This window comes from Perognathus longimembris, chromosome 13, assembly GCF_023159225.1.
Source record: "Perognathus longimembris pacificus isolate PPM17 chromosome 13, ASM2315922v1, whole genome shotgun sequence".
NCBI classification, from domain to species: domain Eukaryota; kingdom Metazoa; phylum Chordata; class Mammalia; order Rodentia; family Heteromyidae; genus Perognathus; species Perognathus longimembris.
In genome coordinates this window covers 49,173,810-49,194,886 of record NC_063173.1, presented here as the reverse complement: position 1 = coordinate 49,194,886, position 21,077 = coordinate 49,173,810, and the positions used below count along the sequence as shown (strand labels likewise).

Genomic DNA, 21,077 nt, shown 5'->3' with positions numbered 1-21,077 from the left:
TATCCCATGTGTCTTGTTACCACAAAGCTAAAAATAAGGATGGATGCATGTATATCTTGTAGCTGGAGAAAATTACCTAACAATTGCCAGAACACAGTTCCAGTGGGGGCAAGTTGCTGTCCTTGTAAAGCCTGACTCTTGCCAGGTGCTAGTGGCTCAGATCTGTAATCCTAGCTACTCCGCTGAGATCTGAGGATCAAGGTTTAAAGCCAGCCTTGGCAGAAAAGTCCATGAGACTTTTATTTCCAATTAACCAGCAATAAAGCCAGAAATGGTGGGCTGGGGATATAGCCTAGTGGCAAGAGTGCCTGCCTCGGATACACGAGGCCCTAGGTTCGATTCCCCAGCACCACATATACAGAAAACGGCCAGAAGCGGCGCTGTGGCTCAAGTGGCGGAGTGCTAGCCTTGAGCGGGAAGAAGCCAGGGACAGTGCTCAGGCCCTGAGTCCAAGGCCCAGGACTGGCCAAAAAAAAAAAAAAAGCCAGAAATGGAGGTGTTGCTCAAATGGTAGAGCACTAGCCAATTAAAAGTCCTCAGTTCAAAGCCTACTCTTTTTCTCTACCATCTCTTCTTCCCTCCCCCTCCCTCTCTCTTTCCCTCTATCCAGCCACCCTCCTCCCCTTTCTTCTCCCTTCTCTTCCTCTCTCCTTTCCCCTCTCCCTCTCACCCACACACATATTTCATACCTGCCTGGCTCTCATGTGTAATTGAAGAATCTCACCCCAGCATCTAGCCTTTTAGAAATGTGGATTATGAAAGAAATGAAGCCATTAACTGTAATTCCTAGGTTGTAAGTAATTGTATATAATGGCAGACACTATTCTAATTCTGTGGTGACTTTTTAAACTTAAAATCTACTTTCATCTGGTGAACTCCATGTGTGTCAGAATGTGTTATGAATGGTGTGAATAGAATTAGCATTTGATTCCTATAGACTGTTACTACTATATTGTGTGAAATATTTGCTGTACATTAGCTTTGTCTACTTCATTTACTTTAGCTACTTGCAAATGGTTTATATAAGCAATCTCATTTTTTAGTATCTAATACTAAATTAAAGACTGCATAATACAGGAAATAAAGCTGATTCTACTTTGGTTTACTTTTCTTTTCTGCATTACAGTTTCAGATTGGAGAACTGGCAAATACCCTGACAAGTAAATTTGAATTTCTAGGCATTAATAGACAGTCCATCTCCAACTTTCATGTGCTGCTCTTACAGACTGAGGTAATTTACCCATCCTTGCTATAACAATCTTTGAATGAGATTAGTTTTTTTGTTTTGTTTTGTGCCAATACTAGGTCTTGAACTTAGGGCTTTGAGCTCTTGGATGGCTTTTTGTTTACAACTGGTGTTCTATTATTTGAGCCACATTTCCAGTTTAGGCTTGTTGCTGGGTAATTGGAAATAGAGTCTCAGATTTTTCTTCTTGTGTTGGCTTTGAACCTCAATCCTTAAGTTTCAGCTACCTCACTAGCCAGGAAAAGATTACAAATGAGAGCTACTGCCACCCTGCTTGAATTAAATTTTGTATCTCAGAGTCTATATTGAGCTGGGGATGGTGGTGCATACCTGTAATCCCAGCATTGGGGAGGCAAAGATTTGACAAGTTTGAGCATAGCATGGGCTATAGAGCTTAGACCTTGTCTCCCCCCAAAAAAAAATATTCAGGCACTGGTACCTCATGTCTGTAATCCTCACCACTCAGGATGCTGAGACGGGAGGATGAAGTTTGAAGCTAGCTTGGCAGAGACATCTGCAAGTTTTAGCCCTGATTTCTATTTGGACCACAAACCCAGGAAATAAGGCTTTATTCAAAGCAAAATGTAATTAATGAAGATAAATACTGAGTTGTGTTATATATCGTGATGACACTACCTTTGGTGGGTTTGCATTTTATTTATTTTTTTGTGTGTGTGCTAGTTAGTGCAAGGCTTGAGCTTATTGTCTGAAACTCTTGCCTAGTCCTGTTCCTTGCAGACCTTTGGCTGGCCATATGCTTGAGCCATATCTTTTTGTTGTTTGTGGGGCGGGGGAGCAGGTATTGGGGCTTGAACTCAAGGCCTCTCGATCTTGCTTACTTTATTTTGCTAGGATTACAGATATGAGCAACCAATATCTGTCCTAGGCTTGCAATTTTCTTTTTGTTGTTTGGGTGTTTTTGTTTAGATTTTTTAAATCTTTTTTGGTACTGAGGATCAAACCCAGGAAATTGTACTTGGTTGATAAGTGCTTTGCCACTGAGCTACATCCCAGCATCTAGACTTGCATTTTAATAGCTGTTTTTCCCAAAGAAACTATAATACAATGTGTAATTACTATTCATAGTAGTCAGATGAGACCATATTATATTGAAGATACTTAGTACTGACTACAGCAGCTGCAAGTTTGTTCAAAGGAAACTAAAAGTCCTATTTGTAACCTGAATACTTTCCATAATGGGGAGGTTAGAATTGAGTAAGGAACCTCTTACAGGAAGCTGACTGAACTCCAGGCTTTGGAATTCTCAGTCAGGTATTTTGGTCATGACTCTACCACTTTAGCCTTGCCTCTACTTCCAGCTTTTTGCTAGTTAATTGGCAATATTCTCTTCTGCATTGGGCTGGTTTGAAACCACTGTCAGCAAGTCTTAGCTTTTTGAGTAGTATAAGATTATAAGGGGCCAGGCTAGGAAAGTTGCTTGGTGGTAAAGTGCTTGCCTTGCATGCATGAAGCCCTGGGTTCAATTTCTCAGCACCACATAAACAGAAAAGGCCAAAAGCAGCACGGTGGTTCAAGTGGTAGAGGGCTAACTTTGAGCACAGATAGGCTGGACAGAGCCCCAGGACCAGCCAAAAAAAAAGATTGTAAGGGGCCACTGGTTTGTGGCTTAGATTGATCCATTTTTTCTCCTCTTCTTTGCTGGTGATCGAACTAGGATTTATACATGTTAGGCAAACACTCTACTACTATACTAGCAAGCTACATTTTGAGGCCAGAACTGAACTATTAATTTTGATTACTAATAGTACTGAATTAAAAGAACCGTGTAGGGGCTGGGAATGTGGCTTAGTGGTAGAGTGTTTGCCCAGCATGCATGAAGCCCTGGATTCGATTCCTCAGTACTACATAAACAGAAAAGGCCAGAAGTTGTGCTGTGGTTCAAGTGGTAGAATGCTAGCCTGGCTGAGATCTGAGGATTGAAGCTCAAAGCCAGCCCGGACAGGCAAGTCTGTGAGAGTCATTTCTCCACTAAAGTACCAAAAAAGCCAGATCTTCAGTCCAAATGGGGAAGATAAAATTAACACTACTCACTTTCAGGGATAATAGAGAGATGGCAATGATATTTAGTCTAATTTTTCATAAGTCTGCATTGGAAACAAGTTATGAACTTAGGTAGAATTTCTTCTCATTGGTTTTATTTTTGCCAGAATGTAGCAGTATAGTTTTGGAGTAGAAGATTTATGCCTATGTTAATTTCTGTCTCCTGACATAATAATAATAAACCTTTTCCGTTGATTCTAGACTCGAATTGCAGACTGGCGGGAAGGGGCTCTTAATGGAAGCTACCTTAAACGAAAACTTCAGGATGCAGCAGAACAACTAAAACAGTATGAAATAAACGCCACTCCTAAAGGCTGGTCCTGCCACTGGGACAGGTACGCACTCTTCTCCCCTTTTCACCTTTCACCTTTGACATCTCAGACATGATTTGTGATCACCACCATCTGACGACATGACAGCCTGTCTGGAGACTGTGAGCAGCTACGGTTAGCGGTGCTGGGCAGGCAGAGCACCGCAAGCACAGAGTCTGGCCAGCCACACATTGGAGATACAAAAAGCAATGTTTATGTTCCATGTAACGGATTTTTTTCCAAGATTGGACAAAGCCGGTTTTTACTCTCCAGAGTGTTGCACGGAGTAGGGCGGGCTTGGGGGTTAAGCGCATGCGAGAGCTCTGTGCGCTTTACAGGACCTCTGGAAGCAACTACTCCTGATTAACCTCGGTGAAGTTAAGGAAAACTTCGTGACTGAAGATGTGAATGAAGAACAAGATTACTATCCTCTGCCAGCAGGTCAGATGAAAACATTTCTTTTTATATTTGGCTTTTCTTGATTTTTTTTTCATTATTTGAAATCTTTGCTCTTTTATTTTTCAGCTCCCAGATCCTCTCCCTCTCTTTAGCTTTCACTGTGTTTGATATCAAGAATATGAAATGTGAATTCCACGGTCCAAGAGGGGAAGAGTCACCTTTCACAAACTTCGTTGTTCTCTTCTTTGGAAGGGAAATTAGTGTTTTAGGCGATTGAATCCCTTCATTAATGAAACTTGGAACCCTGTTATGCATTGGCAAAAAACAAAACAGATGTTTTCTAAGTCATGTGTTGGAGAGGAGGGCTCAGGGCTGTATTCACAGAGCTGCTGGCACTGCAAATAGCTTTGAATTATCCTGGGTTCTTCATCCTCAATTGTCAAAGCTCTTTGTTGCCTTTGTGAATAGCAGTCCCTAAGAAGAGGTTCGTCCCTGTGAGACTGCTTGTCCTGGGACAGGACCAGATGGAAGTGTCTTTGTAGGAGAATGGATTTTAAAACATGTGTTTTCTTTCTTGTAATTTAGGGATCATAGACGATATTTCTATGTAAACGAACAGTCGGGCGAGTCTCAATGGGAATTCCCAGATGGTGAGGAGGAGGAAGAAAGCCAAGCACAAGAAAATAGAGACCAGACTCTTCCTAAATCATCAGCCTTGAAAGACAAAAGTGGCACTGATACAAATCCTACAGAGTCCTCTGAAAATTCCACAGGTGGGATAGTTTATTTTCTACTAGTTGGACAACAATGATTTTAGAGAAAAAAACATGAGGCTATTGTTTGTTTTTGTTTTCTTTTTACTTTTGTCACTCATGGGGCACTCTAGGCCTGGGTGCAGTCCCTGAACTCTTCAGTTCAAGGCTGGTCTTCTCCCAATTGAATCACAGCACCACTTCCCATTTTTTGGTTGTTAATTAGAGATAAGAGTCTCACAGACTTTCCTGCCCAGGCAGGAACCATGATCCTCATATCTAAGCCTCCTGAGTAGCTAGGATTACAGATGTGAGCCACTGGCACCTGGCAAGTCATAAATTAGAATACAATTATTTACTTGTTTATTTTTGTTGGTTGTGGGGCTTGAACTCAGGGCCAGGGCACTCACTGTACCTGAGCTCTTTTGCTCAAGTCTAGCACTCTTACCACTTTGAATCATAGCTCCACTTACAGTTTTTGAGTGGTTGAGTCTCAGGAGGACTTTTCTGTCCAGGCTGGCTTGGAACAATTCACAGATCTTATCCTCTTGAGTAACAAAGGATTATAAATGTCAAGCACCAGCACCTAGATCAAAGACAATAATTTATATCAGTAGGTAAGGTAATTAAATTATACCTGGGTACAACACTTTGTTTTTTTATTTATTTTTTTTATTTTTTGGCCAGTCCTGGGGCTTGGAACTTGGGAGCTGGGTGCTATCACTGAGCTTCTATTGAAGACTTTCCTGCCTGGTCTGGCTTCAAACTGATCTTCAGAACTCAACCTCCTGAGTAGTGAATATTTGAGTAGCTAATATTACAGGTGTGAGTCACCAGTGCACAAGTGGCAATGTACTTTTTTATATGTTTTATGCATCATTATAAACATTTTAAAGTAGAATATTTACTTAGGTATTCTTTTATGTCTTTGAAAAAGCTGTGAATCTCCAGAAACAAGAATGGTAAAGATAAGAGACTAGTTGTTTTGTTTTGTTTTTTGGCCAGTCCTGGGCCTTGGACTCAGGGCCTGAGCCCCGTCCCTGGCTTCTTCCCGCTCAAGGCTAGCACTCTGCCTGCCACCTGAGCCACAGTGCCCCTTCTGGCCATTTTCCATATATGTGGTGCTGGGGAATTGAACCGAGAGCTTCATGCATAGGAGGCAAGCACTCTTGCCACTAGGCCATATTCCCAGCCCGAGACAAGATATTTTTAACTGTCATATCTATGTGGCGATTTTTTTTTACATTGTTGTAGAACATTTAATCTGTTGATATTACACTCTTCTCAACTCTGTTAAAGAGTACATTTCTTTTGGGGAGAAAGTGTATTGTTTGTACAAACCAAAATGATAGAAGAAATATTGTGAAACTTCCACTAATTTCAGAGAAGGAAAATAATGATTAAAAATTGTCACTGCTGGGCACTGGTGGCTCACATCTATAATACTAGCTACTCAGGAGCCTGAAATCTGAAGATTGCTGTTCAAAGCCAGTGTGTGAGACTCTTTATCTCTAATTAACCACCAAAAAGTGGAGCCGTGACTCAAATAGAGCACAAAAGAGCTCAGGGACAGCACCCAGGCCTTGAGTTCAAGCGCCAGAACCAAAACAAAACCACCATATTCTAGTGTAAGGCAATTAGATAATAGGATGAATCATGACATTTAAGGTACCCGTAGAAGAATGCATCTTTTTTTTTTTTTTAATAGGGCTTTCATAGCTCTTCAGTTATTCTCGGGATCTAAACAGCTTTTCAGAAAAGCCAAAAATTGTTATTGTATGAAAGAAATGTTTTCCGAAGCTCATTTTTAGAATGACAATTTAAGTGAATGAGGAGGCATGGGCTTGACAATGCCTAGTAACCTTTTGCTCTTAAACTGATAGTAGCTCCTATATGATGAGGAGGCTGAAGCAGGCAAATCAAAAGGTTGAAGCCAGCCTAGGCTACATAGAAGTGCCCTGTATAAAACAATAAGTACAGCCAGGCATTGGTGGCTCATACCTGTAATCCCAGCTACTCAAGAGGCTAAGATCTGTGAATTTCGGTTCAAAGCCAGCCTGAGCAGAAAGTCCCCAAGAGACTTCTATCTCCAATTAACCACACAAAACCCAGAAGTGGAGCTGTAGCTCGAAGTGATAGAGCGCTAGCCTTAAGTAGAAGAACTCAGGGACAGTGACCAGGCTCTGAGTTCAAACCCCACAACCAACAGGAAAAATATATAAATAGATAAATAGTACTCTGGGTCCCAGTAGAAAAGCTCTGGTAATATAACATGATTTTGTTAACTTACTTTAGATAAAATATCACCTTAAAAGCTCCATAAAACTCCTTTGATAACTTTAGAAAGTAGCAAGAGTAGTTTTCTACTTTGTTTCAGAAGTATAATTTCTCAAGCTACAGGATATTTCAACTTTGCTTTTCAGGAAGAGAGATTTTCTAGTAATTGTGGCATATCTGATAATAGGTTGGGTTTTTTTTCCCTCCTTCTGCTATTTGCCATTTAACAGATAATGAATTTACAAGTGATTGTTGTGGAAGAGTATTGGTTGTGGTTCTGAACAAATGGTTCCTTTCCTATCTACTACCTAATGTCCCTAGCTCATGTTCTGAAATTGAATACTGTAGTTACTACAAAGCATGTTCACAGAACTGGTTTTTTCCTTATGTTTATGACACATAATAGATGCTGTCTGGTAAAATGCAAACCAATGCCATTCTTCTCTAATTACAACAAAAGAGGGTGTCTTTTGAGAGTTCCTGGAACATGATAAACTTGATCTACATAAAATCCAATTCTTTAGCTGAGCATCTAGTGTACTGGTCATGCCCTATAATTCTATCTACTTGGAAAGCTGAGATCTGAAGATCACGGTTCAGAACTAGTCCAGACAGGAAAGGCCGTGAGACTCTTTGTCTCCAGTTAACCACCAGAAAACTGGAAGTGGTGCTGTGGCTCAAAGTGGCAGAGTGTTAGTCACTTCAAAGCCTATAAATTCATATAGAATGTATGTACTCTTTGTTGACTCAGTAGTGACTGATGTCACCTTTGAGGAAGGAAAATTGGGGACAGAGGTATATCTCGATGTTAAACTTTGTGCTTAGCATGTATGAGGCCTTTGGTTAATAACCAACCCCCAAAACCACAACAAAAAAAGAAAAATTACTACACACTTTGATATGGACTATGATGTTTTGAGATTTAGAGTATTCTTTCTTGACTCAGTATTTGAATTTAACATCTTACAATCTCTATGAAGATGAGACAATAATGGATTTAGGGTAACATATCACACAGACTAAAACTACCTTTTTCATCTCTGTGGAACTATATCTATATAATTTCTTTGGGTTATTAAAACTGACCTCTTCAGTAGTCATTTCTTTTTGTAGTTAAATAAAGGAAAAATGCCTTTACCAGCACTGAGGGGGTTGGGAAAGCCTTGAATAAAAATATGTATCCCCACACCATTCCCTTTAAGCTTGTAGAGTTCTATCATATAAGTAAAAGCTTTTTGTTCTACTTAAATCTCTTTGGACTTCAGAAATAATTGTCCTTTTACATGGAAAATTTTACCCAACAGGTGAAATTTAGAAATAAGGAAGGTGACGATTGTAATGGACAATCATGTAGGATAGTTTTCATAAACTATGAACTTCAGCTAAAAACAATAATTACCAATGTTTAAGCTACAGTGTTTGGCCGGGCATTGGTGGTTCACAACCATAATTCTAACTGTTCAGAAGGCTGAGGTCTGAGGATCACAATTTGAAGCTAGCCAAAGCAGAACAGTTCTGCCTGTGAGACTCTTACCCCGGCTAATCAGCAAAAAGCCAGAAGTGGAAGTGGCTCAGTTTATAGACAAAACTCTCACCTTGGCTAGGAACCCGACTTTATGTAACAATACATCAAGATTACATCAAAACTAAGGTAATAAGCATTGAAGATTAATAACTTAATTATTTAAGACTCAGCTTCCTCCTACTGGCTCGGTAGAGCACCAACCTTGAGCAAAAAAGCCAAGCAAGAACACAGGCTCCAAGTTCAAGCCTCAGTACTGGATTATAGCATTTGTATTGTTAATGAATTTAGTTTGGGATCAAGTTTCTAAAAATGCTTCTTAACTTGTGGCTAAATCTATCAAGAATAGTTTAGTCTCCTTGGTTTATATAATATGTAGTTAAGGGGTTAGAAGCCCAGTTCAGTTTGTAGCCCATAAGTGAAAGCTTTAGCCCATGAGTGAAAGCAGATACCAAGTTTGAGTTTCCATCTTGTACCCGTCGTTCCCCCCCCCCCCGCCCCCCAAAAAAGAGATTTAATTATTTCTAGCTAGCTCTTTGCAGGTCATAAATTATGTCATTAACTCTGAACCTCCTAGATTTCCTTGAATTTCTCTAAATAGTGTATTTTCACCATAAATATACTGGTATGATATGGTACCTTAGTTGAAAATCCTGTCAGTATTATCTGACATAGTTATTCACAGTATATTATGGCTAGTTTAGTAGGAGGAAGTTTAGTCCTTAAATAATTTATTAATCTTCATGTACTGAATCTTTTTTTTTCTTTTTCTTTTTTTCAAACATCTGTTTTATTTGTTTTTGTTGCCAGTCCTGGGGCGTGGATTCAGGGCCTGAGCACTGTCCCTGGCTTCTTTTTGCTCAAGGCTAGCACTCTGCCACTTGAGCCACAGCGCCATTTCCGGCTTTTTTCTATATATGTGGTGCTGAGGAATCGAACCCAGGGCTTCATGTGTATGAGGCAAGCACTTTTACCACTAGGCCATATTCCCAGCCCCTAATTTATTAATCTTTACTGTTTATTATCTTTGTTTTGATGTACTGTTATAAAGTAGCGTTCCTAGCCAAGATCAGACTTGGTCTATATACTGGTATGTAATTTAATATTACTTATTGCCAAATATAGAATATTAGTCATTTGGAGTCTTGTAGCAGGAAAACTACACTCATGTCTTTTGGTAATTTTTCCAGTGCCCTTTTTCTTAGCAGTAAAGGCATGTTTCAAAGTAAATAAGGAAACATGCATCAACTTCATAAATCTTTTACATAACCTACTCTAGAACTAATAAAACTACTATAAAAGAGCTAAATAGCTTTTTTCTTGTATTTTATCTTGACAAGTGCAAAGTGTGTACTGTATTTTGAGCAAAGGAATATAAGTAGCTTTTCACCTTGTTCTCTAGAGCATTTTATAATAGAGCCTTTAACCACTTTTGACTGACCCTGTCTATCCCATGAGAAGTGAGATTATTTGAATGTGATTTCTAAAGCTCTTGAACTCATGATAGTTCACTGTGGCTTTTTAGTAAAATAGGAAATACGAGGCCAAGAATCAGACCTTCAGACCTAGCTAACTGGCATTGCAGCTGTGTGATCTAGAGTAAGTCAGTTCCTGCCTGGGTTTCATTACCTTGAAATGAGGAAGTTAAACTAGATAATTTCTCATGTCTCTTCTACTCCTAAATTCTATGATTTTTAGGGAGAAAATCCCCTCAACATTGCTGGGATATATATCTAATGTCCCATATATTGTGAAACTTCCCTATTGACGATAAAGAGGGATGGGGAAGGCTACAAGTAAGTATATCCTATTTTCTCTAATCTTTACAAAAGCTTTTCCCAGCAGAGAAATTATAGTAATGGTGCCTTTCATAAAATTGGAGGGAAGCTTATTCTGCAGATTTTGAGTTACAATTTTTTAAACTTCAGCAGTGGTGATTTCAAATCCTTATATTCAAATTCCTATCCTCCTCCCCTAAGGCTTCTGTCACTCACAAGATGCTAAGATCTGAGGGTTGATGAGGTTTGAAGCCAGCCTGACTCTAATGTCCAATTAACCAGCAAAGTACTAGATTGGAGGTGTGGCTTAAGTGTGTTAGAGCACTAGCCATGAGCAAAATAAAGCTAAGTGAATTCTCTTGTATAACTCCAAAGAAGAATTTTATCATCATTATTGCATTGGTACTGAGGCTTGGATTTTCAGGGCCTTGCACTCTGCTAGCCCATCTTCACGTATCTTTTTCAAAAATCTCAGTTACCTCTAAGACATCTCCTGAATTTTTTTCCTTTATCATTTTTAAAAAATTTAACTTTGCCTTCACTTCCACTTACTATGATTAGCAAATGGACATAATTTCCAGATATATGAAGTTGTGACAGGGTCAACAGTAGTTCCTAGCAAATGAAACTTTAGAACTAGTAACCTAGATTGTCTGGTGTGGCAGCACAGTACTTGAGAAGCATAGGCAGTAGATTGAGTTTGAAACCAACCCTGTAAGACACTTAAAACAACAGGAATCTCCTAGTAACCCAGATTAACAAACTGGGGAGGATTTTTATGGGAATTTTAAATGGATACTTGACTATGTTATCCCTACTCCACTTTACTTACCAAAAAACAAATGGAGTCACTATTACAAATGTATGTGATTCACTTATCTCTTCACTTCTGAGACATAAAAGGATCCAAGAGGGGGCTGGGAATGTGGCTCAGTGGTAGAGTACTTGCCTAGCATGCATAAAACCCTGGGATTGATTTTCCAGTACCACATAAACAGAAAGGCCTGGAAGTAGCACTGTGGCTTAAGTGGTAGAGTGCTAGCCTTGAGCAAAAGAAGCTCTGGGACAGTGCCTAGGCCCTGAGTTCAAGCCCCAGGACTAACCCCCAAAAAAAGGATCCAAGAGAATTTCAGTCTTATATATTTCAAACTGAATGTTTGAAATAAAGTATTCTTATCTGTGGCTATACTATCCTATCTTGTGGAAAACAAATCTCCAAACCACAAATTCAGATGACCAGATTTCCCATTGAGTTAAATTGATAATCTTCACTTATCCATGAAAACCCAAAGAAAAAGACTAATATTGTAGGGCTAGGGAAAGTGCTTTATGTTATAAATGAAACTCTTCCATGGTGTCATTTGCCAATTAGTGTGCTATTTCAGTAGTCTCAGTCTGGAGTAGTTGCCATGGGCTTGACTTTTGCTAGGCACTGCTGTTTGAAACTACCATGTACATTGTCTTAGGTTGATTTCACTGATCAATTGCCTATTGCTATAATATTAGTTTTTGTGTTGCTTTTTCCCTGACTCCTGTCTGTTTTCATAGGTTCTCTTTGTAAAGAATCCTTTCCCGGTCAAGTTTCCTCTTCATCACTCATGCCACTTACTCCATTCTGGACCCTTCTTCAGTCAAATGTGCCAGTACTTCAACCTCCATTACCCTTGGAAATGCCACCACCCCCACCTCCACCCCCAGAATCCCCTCCTCCCCCACCACCACCTCCACCTCCTCCTGCAGAAGATGGTGAGATCCAGGAGGTAGAAATGGAGGATGAGGGAAGTGAGGAACCTCCTGCCCCAGGAACAGAAGAGGATACTCCTCTGAAACCTTCGGCACAAACCACAGTTGTAACTAGCCAGGTAATTAATTCCCGTGGCATTTTGAGTAGTTACAGTGACTAGAGCATGGTTGGTAACATGTTTTACTTTAGGAGAATATTTTTAACCAGGGCTGTCAGCCACTGATCACATTATTTGTGTTTCAGAGTTCCGTTGATTCTGCAATCTCTAGTTCTCCTTCTACTAAAGCAATAAAGAGGAAAGCCTCGGAAATTAGTACTGCAGTGGTTCAAAGATCAGCTACCATTGGCAGTTCTCCAGTTCTATATAGTCAATCAGCTCTTACCACAGGTAAGCAAGTTTTTTGTTTGTTTGTTTGTTTTTGCCAGTCCTGGGGCTTAGACTTAGGGCCTGAGCACTGTCCCTGGCTTCTCTTTGCTCAAGGCTAGCACTCTGCCAACTTGAGCCACAGCACCACTTCTGGCCTTTTCTATATATGTGGTGCTGAGGATTTGAACCTAGGGCTTCATGTGGCAAGCACTCTTGCCACTAGGCCATATTCCCAGCCCTGGTAAGCAAGGTTAAAATGCTCTTTTCTCCATATATCATTTGTTTCCAGCTCTAGATCCTTTTCTCCTTTTTTTTTTTTTTTAAGATCATTAAGACTATTGATAGGCATTCCTTCTGTTATTAAAAGTCATTGTTAAAGCGATTTGGCAAAAAGCAGCTTCGGGTGGTAGCTTATGCCTATATTCTCAATCAGAAGGCTGAGATATGAGTGTCACAGTTCAAAGCCAGCCCAGACAGGAAAGTCTGTGAGACTCTTCTTACCAATTACTCACCAAAAAGCCAAAAGAGGAGCTGTGCCTCAACAAAGTTCAGAGACAGCACCCAGGCCCTGAATTCAGACTTCAGAAAAGGGTGGGCTGGGGAATGTTTGGCAAATATCTTTCCAAACTGTTTCCTATGCATTTACATTCATCAGTGATTTTGATGCTTAAGTACCTTAGTGCTAAAATATTCAGAAACTAATATTCTGCTACTAGCAAATACAGACATATAGATGTATGTGTGTGTGTATATTTGAAAAAGATGTTTTGAAGTTATTGTTGTAGCCCCCAATTTCCTTTTTCTTCTGTCTTGTTAGTGACTGTTTTTCAAAGTTTTCTTTTGTTTCCTATGTTAGGTCACCCTGCCACAGGGATTGGACCCCAAGCAATGTCAGTTAGCCATCCAGCTACTGGAATGAGTCATCAGGCCAGAGGATTGAACCTGCAGTCAAATTACCTTGGACTAGCAGCGACATCTACAATTATGACTTACGCTGAATGTTCTGTCCCAATTGGAGTAACTACTCCCTCCTTGCAGTCAGTCCAGGCGCGGAGTACTGTGCCAGCCACTGCCATTATAGAACCCCCACCACCTCCTCCTCCTCCTCCCCCTCCTACACCTCCACCACCACCACCAGCTCCCAAAGTGCCACCACCAGAGAAGACGAAAAAAGGAAAGAAAGATAAGGTGAATTTCTTCAGGTGTTTTGTATTTTAAAAGGTTTTGGGGGGTGGTTAGAGGCATGACTCAATTGTTAGAGCACTAACCAGTGAGCAAAAGCATCAGGTTTAAAAAAAAAACATCAGTTTAGGTACTAGTCTGAAACCCAAAAAGGATTTTGAGGCAGGAGTATGGCTCAAATGGTAGAGCACCTGCCTAGTATCTATGAACTCGAGTCCAAACCCTAGTATTGCCAAGTAAATATTGATGATAATAATAATACATTCATATTATGCACTTACCACCTCTGGTAGTTAGAAGTAAGACAAAAGAATACTCGTTTAAGCCTTGTGGTTCTGCTTTACCTGTTCTGGAAAGTTCATATAAATGAATTGATTCAATATGTAATCTTTTATTTCTGGCTTCATTTTCATAAATCATGCACTTACCATCAGTGTTTTTATTTGGGAAGTTTGGGACTTGGAACTTAAGACTTGCTAGCCCTCAAAATAGGAATACTGGGGTTTGATTGCACAAGTCTTTGATGTACTTAGCCAGGTTTCCAGCACCAATTGTTTGAAGAGACAGTACTTTCCTCATTGAACAGTTCTGGCATCCTTATTGAAAATCAGCTGTCCATAAATGTTTGGGTTTGTTTCTGGGCTTTGTGTTTTCTTCCATTGACCTACATGCTAATCCTTGTCAGTACTATACTGTTTGGATTACTGTAGTTTTATGGTAGGTTTTAAAACTGATAAGTATGAGTCATTAAGCTTTGTACTATTTCATATTCAGAACTCCTTGCAATCCCATAGAGGCTCTTGAAATTTATATAGTGATTAGGATTATAGGCTGCATCTGATTTTATCTTATTTGGGTATTATTGCCATCTTAACAAATCAAACATTTTTAGTACATGCCAGGAGCTGGTAGCTCACACCAAACTACTCAGGAAGCTGAGATCTGAGGATCACAGGTCAAAGCCAGCCCAGGCAGGAAAGTCTGTGAGATCTTACTTCCAATTAACCACCTGAAAACCGGAAGTGGTGCTGTGGCTCAAAGTGGTAGAATGTTAGCCTTAAGCAAAAGAGCCCAGGGACAGTGTCCAGGCCCCAAGTTCAAGCCCCATGACCTACAGAAAAACAAGCAAATTTTTCAGCATGTGAGCCAAATATAGTGATTCATACCTGTAATCCCAGTAGTTAGAAAGCTAAGGCAGAAGTCTGATGTAGAGGCCATTCTAGGCTACATAATAAAATCCCATGCAAAACAAAAATTACCAATATGTGAATGTGAGTTTTCCATTAGAGCACTTGGCTCACATGTGGGAAGTCGTGGGTTCAAAACCCAACACTGCAAAGAATAAAATAAAATAAATGTATTAACAGAAAGGCTTAAAGAAAAATTTTTTGACTGGATTTAGTAAAACATTTGTAATTCCCACATATTTCTTAAAGTCAGGGAAAGGTCTTATCTCCAGTGTAGAGGACCCTATCCCTGTTCTTAATATATATTAAGATTTCTTCTGACCTTTAACTGTTGTTATAGGCAAAGAAGAGTAAAACAAAAATGCCATCTTTGGTGAAGAAGTGGCAGAGCATCCAGCGTGAGTTAGATGAAGAAGAGAACTCAAGTTCCAGTGAAGAGGATCGGGAATCAACTGCACAGAAGCGAATTGAAGAGTGGAAACAGCAGCAGCTGGTCAGGTAAGAGCCAAGCCATCACATTATTTCAGGCTGATAGTGGTAGAGGCCATCTTCGAGCAGTCATATATATTGTTGAAATGGCAGCCCATAACAGACAAAATGCTCTATACTTAGGGTTTGGAAACTTGAAAGATTTTCATGAACGTAGGTATAGTAGACAAATTTCCGATTTCAGTTAGAGGCAAGTTTTGATCTTGTTTAGTGAAGTAATGTGTGTGTTGTTTTTACAGTGGCATGGCAGAAAGGAATGCTAACTTTGAAGCCCTTCCTGAAGACTGGAGAGCAAGACTGAAAAGGAGGAAAATGGCCCCAAATACATAGTGTCGATATTTTTTTAAATTTTTTTGTTTTGTGTTCAGTCTTAACCAGTTTTACTGTTGTCGAATAAGTTATAAGTGTTATTGGGGAGAGCATTTCTTGGCAGGAGCATATGCTCACAGAGTTGTCCATTCGTGAATTGTAATTTTTCTGTTTGCTGAAGGTGAGGTGATTAGAGTTGCTTTGTCCTGGCTGCTTATATTCTCACAGGCAATCTTAACATCTTAGTATCAGTCAATCTTGAAGAATATGTGAAGATTTTCCTGCCTATTAGATGCTCATTTAATTTCCATTTTGACACTTCACCAACTTCTACTCCAGAACAAGTTCATTTAAGAAGGCAGCTTTTTATTCTACTCTGCTTGGATCTCTCCTTGGCCTCCTTAGTCTGCCCAGAGATGTTGAGATCTGTCAGATGGTATACCTTGTACTGATGGCCAACCTTAGAAGCAAATCTTTCTCAGAAGTTCCAGGATTTGACACACTAGGTAGCATATTTAAATTTTAAATACAGGCGGGAAAAGGCAGCCATGGTGTTCTTATCTTTGATTTTGAGAATTTTCCCCTGTGAAAAGTATGTGGCAGTGTAACTGTAGCCACTGTATGTATTATGTTTCCATTGTTCTTGCATATTCTAAAATTTACCTCCCTTCTATATGTGAATGTATTTTCCATAAAATTCCAATATTTAGAAAATAGTTCATTGTACTATCATAATCAGGTAAAGTCACTTTAAACTGAAGAAAAGCAAATTGTTGTTTCAAAGCTGTTTGTATTTCTCCAGTTTCTGACCTTGTAAATATGTATATATGCACTAATAAAAGTCTTTTTATATTCCTGATTGGTTATCCTTTTCCTCGTTAAGCTGTTACTCCACAATTATGTAACCAGGACTTATTTTATGTTATTTTGTTTGTTTTTGGCCAGTCGTGGGGCTTGAACTCAGGGCCTGAGCACTTTCCCTAGCTTCTTTTTGCTCAAGGCTAGCAGTCTTACCACTTGAACCACAGCGTCACTTCTGGCTTTTTCTATATATGTGGTGCTGAGGAATCGAACCTAGGGCTTTCATGTATAGGAGGCAAGCACTCTTGCCACTAGGCCATATCCCCAACCCCTGTATGTCAATTCTTAATTGCTGTTTTCTACTCAAATGTGGTGCAAGGTATGCACAAACTCTGAACTAACAACATTCATGAAAAAGCTAGCAGTACCTTGGGGGCGGGGGACGGGTTAGAAAAATAGGCCTCTAGAGCACCAGTCAGTGCTCAGTTTCTGGAGCTTATACCCTATTTATAAAATTTTACCTACTTAAGTCCTGGAAATTATGTAATGTGGTTAACATTCTGGAAAATACAAAGGTGCTTCTAAAGGCTTTTTTTCTTTTTAAATAAAAATACAAAGGTGATTATAAAAGTTATACTTAATAGTTGTATATAATTAACCAAAGATATTAGTTTAAATCTTATTTCCATATATTCCTATGCATATAATTAATTTTTTTAACCTGGTCAGTGTCATGTGTAATAGTGTGTTGGATTTTGTTTACCATAGTGAATACTGGGATACTTGTTTTGTATATAAAATTCTTTTGTTACTTGCTTAGAGTAAATTTCTGCAAATAAATAAGGTTATCAACTTGCAAAGCTTTTGTCCTAACTGACTTGGAAGTTTTCTGGACTGGGGTGTAGCTGACTAGGCTACAGAATGGAGCCCTTAAGCAATCTGCCAATCTTTGCCCATTGGTGGCTCACACCTGTGAGCCTAGCTTCTTCAGGAGGCTGAGATCTGAGGATATATGTTCACAGTTTAAAGTTCACCCCTGGGAGGGCTCCATTCAGATACCCACACACCTGTTTAAACTGCCTGTCCACACAAGATAGAAGCTTGAGGAGACAGAGGGGAAGGGAGAGAGCAAGAGAAAAGAGCAGGGACTGTGTTGAACCGGATTATATAGGAAAAGGTGGAAGATAAGGCTAGGTGGATTGGATCTGACCTCAGAGAAGGAGGTAACTGCCTCCAGGTGTGCCAGTTACCTAGGTAACAGGTTCTGGGTGCAGGTTTAAATAGGTGGGGTCACCTGGATGGCGCCCTCCCCAGGGTGGACCTTAACAACAACCAACCTGGATAGGAAAGTTCTTGAAACTCAACCACCAAAAGTCCGGAAGTGGAGTTGTAACTCAAGTGGTAGAGCAGCAGACTTGAGCACAAGAGCCCATGCCCTGAGTTCAAGCCCCAGCACCGTCAAAAAAGGGAAAAATAAATCTGCCAATCCCAGACTTCTTGAATCAAAATTTTAATCCATTCTGGCTAGTTGGATGAAGAGAACTAAATACAAGGTGAAAGAGGTTAAATGAGTAAATTACCTAAAGCCCAAAGTCTGGGGGCGTTGTGGCTCTTGACTGTACTTGGGTCCTCATCCAGTTATCCTACAAAAACCCCGGAAGGTATTGGTGTGGGTCAAGTGGTTAGAGCCGTGCCTTGAGCAAACGGCCAAGCGGGAACGCGAGGCCCCGAGTTCTAGCCCCAGCAGTGGCACACACACAGGCTGGAAAGCAGCAAGCCACTTGGGAGATGCGATGAGGACTCCCAACACCAACACTACTATCCAACCTGGATTCCCAGACGCGCTGGCCGTAATACTAAACCAACTTCCGGGGGCGGTCCCAGGTCTGGGGGCGGGGCTTGCCTTGAGGGAAGTCCCGCCCCTCCGCTTCCGGCTCCTGGTTGCCAGGATACCCAGGCCGGCGCCCAAAGCCTTGTAGGTGAGTTGGATTTAGGGGTTCAGCGCCCGGTACCCCGAGGGCTTCCACCTCGCTAGCAACACCTTTGCTTCTCCTCGCATCCCCAGCCCCTGCTTGTCCCGGCCTCGCCAGGCCCCGCTGGGTCGGACGAAGTGCTCAGAACTTCATTCCGCTTCCAGGGCCCGCTTGGTACCCCTGACATCTTCAGTGTCTTCGAGGCCGCTCCGCTCGCTTTTCTTTCCCGTTTCTGTGGTGTTGGGCGTCTTCTCGGCCAGAGCGAAGCATGGAGTCAGCCAGGGGCCTGGCGCCTGAGGAAGGCCGGGCGGGAAGATCGGGCTCCCTCTGACCCCTCAGGTGCGCCTCCTCCCACCCCCACCCCCACCGCCGCTGCATGCTGGGAACGCCCCCCCCCCCCATGCTGGGAACCACCGTGCCCCCCTCCGCATGCTGGGAACCACTGTGCCCCCCCCCCCACACACACACACACCTGCATGCTGGGAACCACCGTGCCCCAGGGTTCTTGAATCCGGGCCGCCAGGCTTTCCCAAGGCCGAGGGGAGGTGCGTGAAAGAGGGACACCAGGTCTTCACTCTTCCTGTTGTGATTGACTTGTAGCTTCTCACAAGTGAGCAGCTGCCCTGGTGGAAACTAGGCAACCCAGCCCAGGTGCCGAAACCCCAGAGGGACCCTCAGCGTATCATGCAGCGGTAACATGTTCCCAGCATTGGAAACTGACCTGAAGCAGGAGGTGCGTACACCCTCACTCCAGAACCACACAGAAACCCAGTCCCCTCTGGAGACCTTGATCCTGGAGCTAGGATAATACACCTGGATCTCGGTTTGTTTACCGGAGTCCTCAAGTACACTGTCCTCTACGACCTCGCTTGGCATTTTCTGTTAAGAATTCAGCATCCTTAGAAAGGATTGAGATGACCTTTTCTTTCACAGGCACATCCTGATCCCTATGAGGACTTCATGTACCATCACCTCCAGTATTATGGCTATTTTAAAGGTAAGATGTTCATTCTACTCTTTTCCTTTTTCCTTTTCTTTCTTGTTTTTGCCCTATTGGGCTGGAACGCAGGGCCTCTTGCTCTCAGTTTTTTCATTTAAGGCTGGCACTCTACCACTTGAGCCATGCCTGCACTCCTTCACTTCCAGTTTGGGTTTTGTTTTGTTTTGTTTTGCGGGTTAATTGGGAGATAATAGTCTTCCAGATTTGCCTGAAGGGCAAATTTCAGCCTTCTTAGTAGCTAGGATTACAGACATGAGCCACTGGTGCTTAGTGCCATCTCTTAACTACTATATGACATTAAAATAACTTCTCAGTCTGTTTCTTTTTTTTTTAATTAATTTATTGTCAAAGTGATGTACAGAGGGGTTACAGTTTCATAATAAGGCAGTGCATACATTTCTTTTTTCTATTTCTTTTTTGCCAGTCCTGGGCCTTGGACTCAGGGCCTGAGCACTGTCCCTGGCTTCTTTTTTTGCTCAAGGCTAGCACTCTGCCACTTGAGCCACAGCGCCACTTCTGGCCATTTTCTATATATGTGGTGCTGGGGAATCGAACCCAGGGCTTCATGTATACGAGGCAAGCACTCTTACCACTAGGCCATATTCCCAGCCCAGTCTGTTTCTTTTTGAGGACAAGTTCTTGCTAATGTACCAGGCTGGCTTCAAACTCAAAATCCTCCTATCTCAACCTCCCAAGTGCTGGGATTACAGGCATGTGCCACCATGTTTGACTTAATTTTTTTATTAAAAAAAATCAGGCCCCCTTGTTCAGTCTTTTATCATTAGAAAAACCTTGGCTTTATAGGTCAAATTTCACAAGAAGTGATACTGTTCTTATAGTGTCATTTATAGTGTATTCTCCATTTACATAGGTTTTCTTTAACATCTCTTAATAAAGATCTCTTTATAGGATTTTATATTTTTGAATATCACAAAAAAATTAATTTTCTAATTTTATGCTGATTTACAGAAATAAGATTGAGGGGTTTTGTTGTTATCAGTGAGAGAGAGAGAGAGAGTGTGTGTGTGTGGGTGTGTGTATTTAAAACAAACAAGGTCTCACTATGTGGCTCAGGATCTCCTGGAACTTGCTAGGTAGTCCTATCTGGCCTTAAGCTCAGGATTCTCCTGCCTTTATTTTTCTTTTGTAGTACTAATGATTAAGACAAGGCCTGTGCATGCTAGGCAAGCCCTCTACCATTACAGTCAAACCCAGCCGTTGGCTTTTTGAGACAGGATCTTGCTATGTGGTTCAAGTCAGCCTCAAACTCAAGATCCTCCTGCTTCCACCTCCTGATTGCCAGCCCGTGCAACATAGTATTCATTTTATTTTTAGAAACCTTGTTCAAGATTATTTCATTTTCTAAATGATGACTAATTTGTTGAAAACTGTTTTGAGTTTGCCAGATTCAGCAAGTATCCTCAGGACAAAATGGATTCGGCCATCAGTACAATGCTTCTGTTCTGATACCTGCCTTCATTTAGGGTTGGCTCCCTCAGCAGCTCTTACAGCCATTGGTTCTTTCTGCCTTCCAAGCCCTTTTTCACTTTACTGTGCCATGCTGCTTCTCAGGTCGCCTCTTCAAAACCAAGAATTGTTACATATGCCCACAATACCAGTATTTAGGAGGTTAAGGCAGGAGGATCACAAATTTGAGACTGACCTGGGAAAAGTTAGTA

The 21,077-nt window shown here is 41.1% G+C and overlaps 2 protein-coding genes across 8 annotated transcripts in view; both read left to right on the top strand.

The window, feature by feature from the left end:
- Fnbp4 (formin binding protein 4) overlaps positions 1-16,483 on the top strand; it is a 29,580-nt gene extending 13,097 nt beyond the window's left edge. Inside the window, exons 10-17 of one of the 2 annotated variants that reach the window (XM_048361565.1) lie at positions 1,127-1,231; positions 3,509-3,642; positions 4,603-4,790; positions 11,895-12,208; positions 12,334-12,478; positions 13,314-13,645; positions 15,167-15,324; positions 15,555-16,483. In XM_048361565.1, the coding sequence (XP_048217522.1) occupies positions 1,127-1,231; positions 3,509-3,642; positions 4,603-4,790; positions 11,895-12,208; positions 12,334-12,478; positions 13,314-13,645; positions 15,167-15,324; positions 15,555-15,645 (1,467 nt within the window). In that variant the 3' untranslated portion in view covers positions 15,646-16,483. Of the gene's footprint in view, positions 1-1,126; positions 1,232-3,508; positions 3,643-4,602; positions 4,791-11,894; positions 12,209-12,333; positions 12,487-12,707; positions 12,854-13,313; positions 13,646-15,166; positions 15,325-15,554 lie in introns of those variants that run through there. The other variant, XM_048361566.1, reaches the window with a different exon arrangement.
- A 1,888-nt stretch (positions 16,484-18,371) lies between these two features.
- Positions 18,372-21,077, top strand: part of Agbl2 (AGBL carboxypeptidase 2) — a 45,133-nt gene continuing 42,427 nt past the window's right edge. For 3 of the 6 annotated variants that reach the window (XM_048361568.1, XM_048361573.1, XM_048361571.1), the window contains exons 1-3: positions 18,422-18,737; positions 18,999-19,131; positions 19,332-19,395. In XM_048361568.1, coding sequence (XP_048217525.1) covers positions 19,096-19,131; positions 19,332-19,395 — 100 coding nt within the window. In that variant the 5' untranslated portion in view covers positions 18,422-18,737; positions 18,999-19,095. The other 3 variants (XM_048361567.1, XM_048361569.1, XM_048361570.1) reach the window with 3 other exon arrangements.